This window comes from Magallana gigas, chromosome 7 (assembly GCF_963853765.1).
Source record: "Magallana gigas chromosome 7, xbMagGiga1.1, whole genome shotgun sequence".
In the NCBI taxonomy this organism is placed as follows: domain Eukaryota; kingdom Metazoa; phylum Mollusca; class Bivalvia; order Ostreida; family Ostreidae; genus Magallana; species Magallana gigas.
Window position 1 is genome coordinate 16,595,626 of NC_088859.1, and position 15,249 is coordinate 16,610,874.

General features: G+C 33.2%; 1 protein-coding gene across 2 annotated transcripts in view; it reads left to right on the forward strand.

Annotated features, from left to right (window-relative positions):
* Positions 1-15,249, forward strand: part of LOC136269792 (uncharacterized) — an 88,115-nt gene that overhangs the window by 40,853 nt on the left and 32,013 nt on the right. For both annotated transcript variants that reach the window (XM_066064990.1, XM_066064991.1), the window contains exon 2: positions 2,475-2,619. In XM_066064990.1, the coding sequence (XP_065921062.1) occupies positions 2,503-2,619 (117 nt within the window). In that variant the 5' untranslated portion in view covers positions 2,475-2,502. The remainder of the gene's footprint in view (positions 1-2,474; positions 2,620-15,249) is intronic.

Consider the following 15,249-nt stretch of genomic DNA (forward strand, 5'->3'; position numbering starts at 1 on the left):
GCTATATTTGCCGTCTTGGGTAATTTAACATTTCAAAGGTTGATTTTTCTGACTTCAATCATTTAATATTTCATTTGACTGAAAACGTGGTATGTAGCAACCTCTTTTATTATACTTTCATGTTAAATACTGAAATCTGATTGGTTTAGACGCAGTTGATAATTTGTTCTATTACCCTCAGCGTTAGCAACACACTTGGCAACGGGTAACACAACGAATTGTTACATGCGCGTAAATTATGCGCGTACAGTTCGCCGTAGAATTCACGTCATTTCTATACAAAAGCAGAAAAATTTCCTTAAAATTAAGACATTCAGTATAATAAAATAAATAGTGCCTATTTGGGAGGATAACAGATGAGATTGACACCCCTCGAAAACCATTGTCAACCTCCGCTTCGCGTCGGTTGACAATGGTTCTCTCGGGGTGTCAATTTCAACTGTTACCCTCCCAAACAGGCACTATTTATATAATGATACATTGTCCACTAACGATATAATGTTGCATTAGTGGACAGAATGTTGACCACTAATGATATAATTTTATCAAACCCGGGTCAATTTTCAACCCGGGTTAACATTTTTTGTTACACCGACATAATCACCATTGTTGAAGTAGTTTTAATTCAGCCAACATTATTTCATATTCTTTGTTGTTCTAAGGTATAATTAACAAACCCACATATTCAACTTAACAATAAATTAGTGATTCAATTGTGCTACAGACCATAATAGCAAATAGTCTTGTGTTGTCTATGGTTTAATTTTAAAATTCTTCAGAAATATTTTTTTTACAAGCTAACCACTTTGAGTTTAAGGTCAGACGACACGTTCCTCGAGAATCTTTTTTGTATCTCCTCGTAATAAAGAGTTCCAACAAAAAAATTTAATTTTATAATTACTTTTAAAATGATCAAAATTTACTTGTATTTGGTTATATGCCTAGATGGTCGAGTGGTTAGAACCGTGGCCGCTCACTGTCAGTAGCGTATAGGTTCTAGAGGTCGTGAGTTCAAAGCCCCGCCCCGGCGGTAATATAGTTCTATTTTAGAGAATTTAGCTTTGCTGTAGATGTATTTATTTTCATATCAGCAATTCAAGTGTATCTTCAAGAAGATTATATAGGAAATTGCATATTCTAGTATTTTGCAGAAATGCCTGGTAAGGTACCCTAATTTTTTGCAAGAAAGCTTGTCAAAGTAGTTGTAAACCATTAACAAATTCCTGGAAAAAGTTATCTAAAATTGAGGAACGTGTCGTCTGACCTTAATATACCCGGTAATCATTTTTGGTACAAGTTAACTATATCTGGTCAATCACTCACTTCCTGTCAGCCTTACTGACCAGTCCGGTCTCACTTTGTCAATCGTCTTCAATCTTGTTAGATGCGTGCCTCGAACCACTAAGTAAGTCTTTTTTATTGAAGTAATTGCTCAAATTTGTTAGTATTAAATTGTATTTTTGAAGTATAGTTACAGATGGAAATTTATTTTACAGATAAAACATTCTTAAAAGTATGGCACACCATTATGGTCTTTAAAGTAATTTACAGTTAAAGGTATAAAGTTAAATTCTATATTTTCCTATTTAGTAATTTGTTATTTCTATTTGTTGTAGTTTTTTACCAATATTATTCATGACGGCAACGTTTCCACACAAAATAAAATATGAAACCCGTGTGACTTTTGTTTGCGTTGTGCAACCTGCACCAAGCAGAATAAGTCTTATGAATTGGACCTTTTTCATGTTAATAAAATCCCGCTAAAAGTTTATCAATAATGTTTTAATATCGTAAAATTGGTTTTCTTCAAACTTTCTTCAACTAAAAATATTTAGCACAACTCCTTTTTGATTAATGATAATCAATTTGGATCTTCAAGTAAACAGACGAAGTCATAAATGGTATGTATTTTGTCTGTATGCGACTATTTCAGTTCAAGTAAAAAGGCAAAATATCAGGGTAATGTCAGAATGGTGTATTTTAAAGGACAAAATACATGTATATGATCAAATAACGCCCCCCCCCCCCACCAAAAAAAAAAATTAACCAATTCTTATGCAGTATCGTATGAAAATCAAATCAAATATATATATATATAATTTTATATTAAATTATATCATATTATATCATTAAAGGTTGCAAATCCATCCACTAATGCAATTAAAAATGTGTGCAAATGTGTATCATTAGTGGTCAAGGTAGTCCTTATTTCTCGTTTTTTTTTCCATATCATTAGAGGTTACGGTTTTTGACCGCTAATGATATAAATCTAAAATTATATCATTAGCGGACGGTTAGGTTGTTCGTTAATGATAAAATTATATCATTAGTGGTCAACATCCTGACCACTAATGCAACATTATATCATTAGTGGACGTTGTATCATTAGAGGTTGCTACACAGCCCATAAGCCTAGAAAATTAAAAAAAAAACCAGCCATACAAACAACTGCAATGTAATTATTTGTATTTAAGGTTTATTGTATAGTACCTGAACATCAAAATGGATCATACTTCACAGCCTCGAGTTAGCAATACAGAGGAAGGGGCAAAGGGTAAACCAAAAGATGAATCAAGTCAAATTCTAGAGCAGTTGAAGAAAGGTCTGCATACCGTCAAGGTAATCATCAACTTTTTGAAATCTCTCTCTCTCTCTCTCTCTCTCTCTCTATCTCTCTCTCTCATATTAGGCCTTTCCACCTTTCAGGTTTGTATTTCGTATGTTTTTATTAGGTCTTTTCACCTTTCAGGTGAAAGACTTTTTTTATTTCTTATGTTTTTTACTATTTAAGGTCTTCCGTTTCCAACGGAAGACCTTATTGTTATTGCTTTGTTTCTTTTTCCCTTTTATTTTTTTTTTCTTACGCTTTTTTGTACAAGCGATGTTTTGAAAACGACTTGACCGATTTTCGTGAAAATTTCAGATCTTGTAGATATTGATAAAAACCTTATATATAATTTTTTATTTTAATGACGTCATTTCCGTTCGGGAGATATTGACGTTTTAGTGATTTTTAGAGGGTCATTTTGTCCTGCTATCTCCTCCTAAACGAAAAAAGATATTGAATTTAAATTTTCAGGGATTGTAGACAAAAGATTGTAGATGTGTTTAAAGGCATTAATTTTGTGGTTGTCTGGCTTCAAAGGCGTCGAAGCTCGCCTGGACCCGAAAATCGAGTTTAAAAAAACGACGTAATTTTTAATGGTTTTTGTTCTTTATCTCCTTTCCTGAAAATATTTTACCATAACATATAGAGCAAATAAAATTTATATTTACAGGATCTTCCGTTTGATAACAAGAAAAAGGGGCTGGTCCCTTAAATAAGGGGCCAAAAGGGCTCTAAAGTCTTTCTTCAATAGCACTTTACTGAGAAATATTTTGTCATATGTTTAAGAAGCAAAAATGTTCATCTTTTACTAATAAAACTATACATTATAAATTTTTTATTATACGTTACGTAATAAGGGGTTTTAAGGGGCCAGAAATCCAAAACTTCGATCGAATATATCTCAAAAAGGAGAAATATTTTGAAAAGCAATATAGAATAAAAGATGTTTAGAATGATGTTTTAAACAATATTCAATCATAAAATTTTCGTTATCTGGCCCCAATAAGGAGATTAGGGGTCGGCCCCTAAAACGTCATATCCCAGATAGCTCAAAAACGGCAAAGAATTTCTAAACACTTGTTGAACAAAATATGTTTAATATCAAAAGAACTTTCGTATGATGCCAAGAAAAAGGGGCTGGCCCTTCAATTTAGGGGCCAAAAGGGCTCTAAAGTCTTTCTTCAATAGCACTTTACTGAGAAATGTTTTGTAATATGTTTAAGAAGCAAAAATGTTCATCTTTTACTAATAAAACTATACATTATAAATTTTTTATTATACGTTACGTAATAAGGGGTTTTAAGGGGCCAAAAATCCAAAACTTCGATCGAATATATCTCAAAAAGGAGAAATATTTTGAAAAGCAATATAGAATAAAAGATGCTTAGAATGATGTTTTAAACAATATTCAATCATAAAATTTTCGTTTTCTGGCCCCAATAAGGAGATTAGGGGTCGGCCCCTAAAATGTCCTTTCCCAGATACCTCTTAAATGGCAAAGAATTTCTAAACACTTGTTGAACAAAATATGTTTAATATCAAAAGAACTTACGTATGATGCCAAGAAAAAGGGGCTGGCCCTTCAATTTAGGGGCCAAAAGGGCTCTAAAGTCTTTCTTCAATAGCACTTTACTGAGAAATGTTTTGTAATATGTTTAAGAAGCAAAAATGTTCATCTTTTACTAATAAAACTATACATTATAAATTTTTTATTATACGTTACGTAATAAGGGGTTTTAAGGGGCCAAAAATCCAAAACTTCGATCGAATATATCTCAAAAAGGAGAAATATTTTGAAAAGCAATATAGAATAAAAGATGCTTAGAATGATGTTTTAAACAATATTCAATCATAAAATTTTCGTTTTCTGGCCCCAATAAGGAGATTAGGGGTCGGCCCCTAAAATGTCCTTTCCCAGATACCTCTTAAATGGCAAAGAATTTCTAAACACTTGTTGAACAAAATATGTTTAATATCAAAAGAACTTACGTATGATGCCAAGAAAAAGGGGCTGGCCCTTCAATTTAGGGGCCAAAAGGGCTCTAAAGTCTTTCTTCAATAGCACTTTACTGAGAAATGTTTTGTAATATGTTTAAGAAGCAAAAATGTTCATCTTTTACTAATAAAACTATACATTATAAATTTTTTATTATACGTTACGTAATAAGGGGTTTTAAGGGGCCAAAAATCCAAAACTTCGATCGAATATATCTCAAAAAGGAGAAATATTTTGAAAAGCAATATAGAATAAAAGATGCTTAGAATGATGTTTTAAACAATATTCAATCATAAAATTTTCGTTATCTGGCCCCAATAAGGAGATTAGGGGTCGGCCCCTAAAATGTCCTTTCCCAGATACCTCTTAAATGGCAAAGAATTTCTAAACACTTGTTGAACAAAATATGTTTAGTATCAAAAGAACTTTCGTATGATGCCAAGAAAAAGGGGCTGGCCCTTCAATTTAGGGGCCAAAAGGGCTCTCAAGTCTTTCTTCAATAGCACTTTACTGAGAAATGTTTTGTAATATGTTTAAGAAGCAAAAATGTTTATCTTTCACTAATAAAACTATACATTATAAATTTTGTATTATGCGTTACGTAATAAGGGGTTTTAAGGGGCCAAAAGTCCAAAATTTCGATCGAATATATCTCAAAAAGGACAAATATTTTAAAAAGCAATATAGAATAAAAGATGCTTAGAATTATGTTTTAAACAATATTCAATCATAAAAGTTTCGTTATCTGGCCCCAATAAGGAGATTAGGGGTCGGCCCCTAAAACGTCATATCCCAGATAGCTCAAAAACGGCAAAGAATTTCTAAACACTTGTTGAACAAAATATGTTCAATATCAAAAGAACTTTCGTATGATGCCAAGAAAAAGGGGCTGGCCCTTCAATTTAGGGACCAAAAGGGCTCTCAAGTCTTTCTTCCATAGCACTTTACTGAAAAAATGTTTTGTTATATGTTTAGGAAGCAAAAATGTTCATCTCACATTTATTTAACAACATATTATAATTATTTTATCATGTGTTCCGTATTAAGGGGTTTTAAGGGGCCAGAAGTACCAAACTTTGATAACATACCTCAAACAGAACAAATATTTAAAAAAACATTATTTTGAAAATCAATATAGAATAAAATGCTGAGAATGATGTTCCTAATAAAATTCAACCATCAATTTTTTTGTTGTTGCCCCAATAAGGAGATAAACGGTCAAATATCAAAGTCAAGGTCATATAACCTTCAAAAAATCGCACGGAAGACCTCCTCGTTGCTCGCAACGAGATCGTGTCTAGTTTTTCTTCTCTTTTTTTTCAAGGGACAGCTGTTTTATTTCTAGAGATATTGAAACCATTTTTTCTTAATGTTATTGACCATTAAAAGTTATGGTACCAAATGACCCTTTGCTTGATAACTCCCAGAACTTACAAAGTTATTGCCCTTGTGTACGAAAACCTTGTTATCGCTACTCCTCTAAAACCATACGAGATAGACACTTAGACGTTTTACCAATGTCTTTATTACACTTAGAGTGTTCTTCAATCTATTTATACAAAAAGGATTTAAATTTTCACAAAATCACTTTCAACTTTTTTATTATTTACCATAGAGACTTCGGACCACTTGGGATAAAAGCGTCCACCTTGGTCAATTAAAATGACATAAAGGTCAAAGATCAAGATCATTTGGAAATATGTTAATTAATGAGTTTTTATATCTCTTTTGTTTAGGGTGGTAGAGAAATATTTTTTCATGTATGTAGTAGAACATCTCAAGACAATTTAAAACATGGCCCCTTGGCTTATACTTTGGAAAAATTAAAGAGTTATTGCCCCTATTATACAAAATTCTTGTTATCGCTACTCCTCTGAAACAATGTCTTCATTACACTTACAGGGTTCTTCAATCTATTATACCGAAATGATCTGAGGCCCCCTTCTATCAGTTATTGCCCCTGAAAGTTTTTAACATTCAATAAAACCAAGTACAACATTTTTACCATACCTTGTAGAGACATCATACCACTTGAAATTAAATTGTTTACCTTTGCCGATCAAAGCGACATAAAGGTCAAAGGTCAAGGTCATTTGGAAATCTGTAAATTAATAAGTTTGTACATCTCTTTTGTTTAAGATGTTAGAGAAAAAAATGTTCATGTATTTAGAAGGACATCTTTAGACATTTCAAAATATACCCCTTAAATCCCTACCTTGAAACAAATATAGTTATTTCCCCTACCTTACAAAATGCTTGCTATCGCTACTCCTCATAAACCGTTAGAGATAGAGACTTGAAACTTTCTTTAATGTATTCAGTACATTTAGACACTTCTTCAATTTTTTAATGAAGTAACGCGGAAAAATACTTTATTCTATTGAAGAAATCTTATCTTAAACATAAAACACAATAAGGTGGAAATACTGTGTGAATTCAAAATATTTACATGCACATCAATGAAGAGAGGAAGAAAGATATCATGTTTCTACATGGCAGATATAAGGAGGCTTATTGCTACCAGTTAAAATAAATGTTAATTAAGTCGTACGTACGATATACTAAGTCCTCATAACGAGATAATAAGTCGTATGACTTACGAGATAATAAGTCGTATCTGCGAGATTATAAAAAACACAATGGACATAAACTAACTCGTAAAAACGAAATTACCTACGTCGTACGAGATCCTAAGTTGTTAAAACAAGATACTTAATCGTTATAACAAGATAATAAGTCACACATACGAAAAATATGTCATACGTACAACATATAATAACGACATAATAAGTCGTTATAACAAGATAATATGTTTCACACACGAGATAATATTTACGGAGACGTAGAACCGGATTGTGTCGTTGGGATAGACCGCGATATATTCTCATAAATATATTGTCAAATATAACTGTTTTATTGAAAAGTTTTGTTTATTTAGTTATGACAACAAACTAAGCACTCTAATCTATCAAAGTTGAACTCCACAATGTCGCACTGAAAAGGCATACATTGTATCAATTATGCCGCAAAAACTAAATGTTGCAAACATTACAATTGCAACATATGATAATAAGACGATCTTACAAGGCACGGAGCTTCAGGAGGGACAGGGGGGTTTGCATTGTCCCCTCCCACTTTATCTTGCAACACTTTTCTTAAACATCCCCAAGCGAATTAGGATTTGAAAGATTTGCAAGCAGTTTCACCTGCTTCTCAAGATTTCGGTCAAGTCTACCCCCTTTCAAACGTGCCTGCTTAACAAGGTGACTTATCGAAATCAGAAAAGATGTCATTCCAATTCACCTGCACACAAAAACTAGTGTACCTTAATTCATATGTAGATATTGTAGAGTTGAAACTATATGCATTTGAAAGTAACACATAAATGATTGATTGAATTTAAATCTGCCCACATACTCCCCTGCTTTGAATTTTATCGTCCCGATAAAAATAAAAATATACACAAGCTAATTGAAATATATATATATATATATATATATATATATATATATATATATATATATATATATATATATATATATATATAATATTCAGATGTTAAATATATGTTTGTCACATTCACAGTCTATGATTTTTAATCCCATATACTCTTCTGTTTATCGCGCAATCGCAAACTCCGACGCAGACGCAGAGATAGGGGTGGATTAATGGCACATGCGGTGTAATTTTCACTGTTTGTATATTTCGACGGTATGCGTTTGATATCCCATCTATTGAAGGTACGCTGCTGTCCAGTGTCTGAAACAACTGTATACACACTGTCTTTGACTGTTTCACACGGTATCTTGTTGTACTCCAAAGGTCTTGAAGTTTATGTCTTCCTGTAAAACCTCTGTTTCGTATAAAAACTTCGTCACCAATTCAACTTCAATCGGAGGATTTTTTGATTTCATTTTTCATTTTTGCGTCGAAGCGCTCTTTCCTCAGTGATGCAAGATTTCTTTTAGCATGCTGGAAAAATTCACTAATATTCTTTTTGTGCTCTTGAATGAATTCATCATAAATCACATCACTATCCGAGACAGAATCTGACACTGTTTACGACACAATAAAATCGACTCGAATTTTGGGTTTACGACCGAAAAATAAATAGAAAGGACTGTAACCAGCACTGGACTTTGGAGACACGTTGTACGCAAAAGTAACATCGGATAAATGATCTGACCAGAGTTTCTTTTTCTGTGGTGGTAGAGTTCTGAGTAAATCGTGAAGTGTGCGGTTGAAACTTTCTGTCTATCCATTGCCTTCTGGGTGGTAAGCTGTAGTTCTTGACTTTTGTATATCGTAGATTTTGCAGAGTTGTTTAATAATATCCCTGATCGCTATGAATTCTATCCGGTACACCATCGTGATGAAACCATTGTTGAATCAAACACAACGCAACAGTAGAAGTTTTCTCATCACGGGTGGCAACTGCTTGTGTGAGTTTGGTAAAAAAAAACATCTGTCATCACAAGTACATTTTCCTTATCCTTTGATGGTTCCAACACTGTGAAATAAATGGCTAGAATTTGCGGAGGTCGGTTTGCTTGTAAGTGGTTCATAGCTGGTCTAATCTGTTGGTTTTCTGATTTGGCTACACAACAACGTTCACAGTTCTTGCAATATTCTTTGATCTCACTGAACATTCCAGGCCAGTAACATCGATCTTTAATAACACTGAATGATCTTTCAATTCCCTGGTGATCAAGGTTGTCATGAAACTGTTTAAGAATTTCCAGTTACAGTGAAGATGGCAAAACGTATTGTTTGGCATTAACCGGAACACAGTTCTGTAAAGTATTCCGTTATCAATACTTAAACGGTTCCATTGCCTGAGAAGAATATTCACAGCCTTTTCAGTTTTTCATTTCTTCTTTCTTTGGATAAGTTTCCATAACTTTAACAACTAAAAACTGATGAATATCTTTGTCCTGGGACTGTAAGCGTTTCAGACCACTTTGGCTGTAAATCACATCGAATGATTCTTGACACAATCTCAGTTGCACACACATAACATCTTTTTGAATTTCATTTAGACGACCAGAGGTTTCCTAGACTGGTTGATGAGGTAAGTATTCCTTCTTCACACACTGATTAACGTGAAAGAGCATCTGCATTTTAATTGTGTTTTCCACTGCGATATTTGATTTCCAAGTTGAAGAGAGCCAACTGAGCCCCAGCGTTGTTTGTATGCACTCAATTTGGAAGACTGTATATACACAAGCGGATTATTGTCGGTATAAACGGTAAAAGAAGAGTTCATAAAATAATCCCGGAATTTGTCGGTAATACTTCAATACAATGCTAAAAGTTGCAGACGTCGTGAACTGTAATTCTGCACATTCTGTTCGTTGGGACGAAGTGATCTGCTGGCGTACGCTGACCATCTTGGTGTTGTGACAATACCGCTCAGAGACCGTTGAGACTTGTATCGACTTCAAGCACAAAAGGTTTTGTATAATTGGCATACCTAGAATTGGTGCACTGGTAAGTAATCTTTAATGACACAAATGATTTTCACATTCATTATTCCACTTTTCACAGAACAGCTTCTTAGATGCATTCAGAAACTTTGTGATTAAATTGTACATTGGCGCGGCAACTTTCGCAAAAGACTGAATAAAACGTCTTTGACGCCAATCCAAGAAATGAACTGTTTTGGTGTTGACGGTGTTGCCCAGTCACTCACAGCTTGCATTTTTTGAGGATCTGTGTTAATTCCGTGCTTTAAAACTATGTGTCCCAGGTACTTTACTTCCTCTTTGAAAAAATCACATTTAGATGATTTTAATTTAAGTCCAGCTGACGAAGTTTTTGAAACATTACTTCCAATCTTTGAATTTGTTCTTCTACAGACCGTGAAAACACAATGATATCATCTAAGAATGCAAGAAGTATCTGGAAAACTTCATCAGGGAAACAGTGTTGCATAAGTCTCTGAAAGGTGGCGGGAGCGTTACACAGACTGAAAGGCATGCTGTTAGATTCATATAGTCCAAACTTTATAGTAAATGCGGTCTTCTCTTTGTCGTTCTCTTCTACTTCAGCTAGTTTATATATTTAGGTCAAATGGTCGAAAAATAACGGGATCCACAGAGTGTATTATATGATTCTTCAACACGGAGGATATGCGTCTTTAATTGTCTTAGAGTTTAACTTCCGATAATCAACGCATAGACGTAATTCACCATTCTTCTTGCGAACGATTACAATTGGTGATGCGTACGCACTGGTACTTTCTCTTATAATATCCCTATGTAATAGGTGTCATATGTTGTTTGACCTCCTCAAATTGCGTTGGGAGAATGCGTCGATACGGTAGATTGACCGGTACTCCGTCTCTCAGCGTTATTTTGTGTTTTACCGTATCTGTAAATCATGTGTCTAAATCTGAAAATACGTCATGGTATCTGTAAAAAAGTGTTTCTATGTTTTGTTTTTCTTGGTCTTTCACTTCAACTCTGTCTGGAATATGGAAGTCTGGATCACAAAAACGTTCTGTAGTAGAGTCAGTCACATTACACTGCACATATATTTCCTGTACTTTGCCACAATTGGAAAATTGCACAGGGTTACGGATTTCATTGATAACTTCTTCTCCTTTTGATAATATAGCAATGCGCATTCGAGGTGAAATCCAGACGTCAAAATCAGTTATGTTCGCTAGCCGCAAATGGAAATGGCCTTTGATAACTTGAACGAATGTCCGAACTATAACAATGCTCTTACTCGGGGTTCTAAGATGGCGCTCGTGCTGGTTACAGGTGCGTGAAGAGCTCAGGAAAAAATAGTCAGGATATCTCGATACCGGCGCATTAGTGATCCTTTTCGGACTTACAATTCTCACACCTGTGACTTTCAAGGTATATTTTGAGAGTTTCATCCTATATTTCCCTACATTTTGTGTTTTATGAACAAAAACTGTTTATTCTCTCATTACCGGTGAGTAGTGCTCTGGACAATCGACCCATAACAAATATACGTGGCCCATTGTGTTTACTGTGTTAACATTTATCCTGAACTTATCCTAAGCAGTGTTTTTGTATATGAATACACTGGATATATTTGTTTAAAAATGCCATCAAAAAAATCTGCTACCAAAGAAACTTGAAAATACTCCCCAAGAGACCAGTGATAACGGCAATATGTCCGAGGTAAACAAAACTCTAATTCTCATACAATAGGACATCAAAGAGGTCAAAATTGAACTTCAAAAAACAATTAAAGACGATAAGCTTGAATCTTTGGTCTCTTCGATTGTTAAACGGATCGTCGAACAAATTAAAACAACAAAAAATAGAAACTAAAATTAAAGACGAAATAAACAAAAGATGTAAAGAACTAGAAAAACGTTACTGTAACAACACAAAAATTGTTAGAATAGGAAAAAAACATTGAAAACCTTGAAAAAGATGCCGAAGCTCTCAGTGAAAAGCTAGCCAGTACTAACAAAGAACTGCGCGAATCGAAGCAAGTATTACATAAATCAATCAAACTTTTGACACTCATAATTATATAACTGATGGATATTTCTTCTCCAGTTATCTTATTCTTCAATACTCCAGCTCTTGGATCGAAAACTCCTGATTTGATAGCTAAGGAAGATTGACTTCTCTCCCAGTTGTTGGATCTAACACTGAGTCACATGTTAATAATCTAAAAGCTAAAGAAAAATTGCTAGAATTTATGAGCGACTTAGGTCTGATTGACTACTATCGTATTCTTAACCCTGATAAAAAAAGCTTGCACATAGGGAAAGAGAAATCCATTTAAACAAGGGAGACTTGACTCTATATTGATTTCAGGAAATCTTTCAAATATTGTTAAATATGTCTCGATCAAATCTGGGTATCTGTCAGATCACTCTGTTGTTGTATTTGAATTTAAATTTAATACTTATTCAAGAGGTAGAGGGCTATGGAAATTTAAAAATAATTTATTTCGGGATAGAATCTATGTTGAAAAAGTTAAAGAAGTCATTCAGTCAGTTAAAGATCAATATAAAAACTCCATAGATGGGTCGCATTTTTGGAAATTCTTCTCATGGAAATAAGGGGCTTGACAATTTCGTATTCATCTTATAAGAAGAAGAACAATGACAATATAGAAAAGCAGCTGATATCAGATATTAATGAGCTAGAAAATAGTAATGTAGTTGATCTTTCATCGTTAGAGGAAAAACGAGCAGCTCTTGAAAATTTGAGAAAAGATATATTACGAGGACACTTATACACTCTCGTGCAAAATGGGTAGATGAAGAAGAAATACCTATTAAATATTTCTGTCATTAAGAGTCAAGAAATTTTCTTAATAAAATTATTTTAAAAGCTGTAGTATCAGAAGAGAAGACTTTATATAATCAGTTAGAAATCATGGACGAGGTGAAATCTTTTTATGAGGAGCTTTTTAAAAATGCAGACTATGAGTTTTCTGATAAAAATTTACAATCTATCCAGCCTCATAATATTCCAAAATTAGATAAATCAACATCTAAAATTTTAGATAAAAACTTCATTGAAAGTGAAATATTAGGTAAATTTAAAAAGCATGAAAAAATAACAAGTCGCCTGGAAGTGATGGTTTCACAGCTGTATTTTATAAGTTCTTTTGGGCTGATCTTAAAAACTATATAACAAATGCAGTTAACCAAATATTTTTAGGTGAGAATTGCCAGTGTCTCAGAGGATAGGAGTTATATCATGCCTACTTAAAGGTGACAGACCTAGGCAATTCCTAAAAAAAAAAAACTGGCGACCAATTACACTATTGAATGTTTTTACAAGTTAATATCTGGATGTGTCAGTCTTAGGATAAAATCTACTCTGGATTTACTTATTTCTAATACTCAGATTGGTTTTATACAGGGTAGATACATTGGTGAAAATACACGATTTATTTATGATCCTATGTCTTATACAGAAGTCAACAATATCCCTAGATTACTCATGCTTATTGATTTTGAAAAAGCCTCCGATTCAATTTCGTGGTCATTCATTTATAAGGTTTTTTGGATTCGGAAATCATATCATCTAATGGGTAAACATTCTCAATACAAATTTTAAAGCAGCCGTTCTCCAAAGCGAATTTCTGTCACAACAGTTTGAAATACAGCAAGCATGTCGTCAGGGTGACCCTGTAGCCCCGTATCTATTCATTCTTCGTGCTGAAATATTGGCTATACTAATTAAACAAAATAAAGATATAAGAGGTAATTTTGTGTATGATGGAGAACATAAAATATCCAAGTATGCAGATGATACATCCCTTATCCTTGAAGGTTCTGCTTCATCTTTACTTAATGCTCTCGAAACTTTAGAATTATTTTCAAAAATATTGGAGTTGAAATTTAATAGCTCAAAAACAAAAATTATATGGTTTGGTTCCAAAAATTTTTTATCTGAAGTCTTTTATCAATCTAGATGGAATTTAGATTGGGGAGCCACTGAATTTGCATAATTAGGTATTTATTTTTTTGTTGACATGGAACAAATTCCAGAATTAAATTATAAATATTCAAATTTCGAAAATCTCTGTACTCATCCAACTATGGGAAAGGCTAATTCTTACTCCCATTGGAAGACTTACTGTACTTAAAATTCATATTATTCCAAAAATAAACCATTTACTTATTTCATAACCAAATCCAAGAAAAGAAACCATTAATTTTTTAAACAATGATTTTTTAGATTTATTTGGAAATCCAAGTGTGATAAAATTAAACGCTCAGTCGTGACACAAAATCCCTTTGAAGGAGGTCTGAATATGGTGAACTTGAATAATTTCATAACTTCTTTTAAGTGTTCTTGGATACAAAGACTAGTGCAGGCGGGACAATCTTGGTTGAGTATTTTTAAAGCAGTGTTTGGAGATATTGTATCTCGATTGTTGGATTTTGGTGACGCTTTTATTGAAAATCTTTTGAACAATCGACCAACACTTTTTGGAGAGATGTTCTGAAGTCATGGCTTATTATATTGAATACACATTTTAACCAAAGTCTAATTTCAAATGATTACATAACATCTTCTCCAGTTTGGTTTAATTCTAAAACTAAGGTGGATAAAATGCCTGTGTTTTATAGAGAATGGTCAGAAGAGGTGTTAAAATTGTGAAAGACTTTTTATTTGAAAATGGATCATTTCTATCAAAATCTGATTTTGAAAAGAAATTCAATTTTAAAATGTTTTATTCATTACAACAGTATGATCAGTGCTGTAGCAAAGTTTGTAAAAGGTTCAAAGTTCTGTAAGGAAACTCACAGCTATATCATTGGTCCTTTTGTTCCTTATCATTGTGTTGAAATTCTTTTATACAGGAAATGTACCAAGCATATTTACAAACTAATTAATACAAATATAGTATGTATTGTACCAACATCAATTAGAAGATGGAATTCCACTACTGTACAAAGAGGATATCCTGAATCAAGGATGTGTTTAAAATGAGTTTCAAGGTCACCATAGACTTTTCTATACAGTGGTTACAATATAGAACAGTACATAGACTTCTTCCAGTTCAAGCTTACTTAAAAGATAAAATTAGTTGATAATAACACTTGTACTTTCTGCAAGAGTGATGTTGAAACCATTGAACATATTTTCACATCTTGTCCTACTGTACTTGCTATCTGGAATAGTTTGAG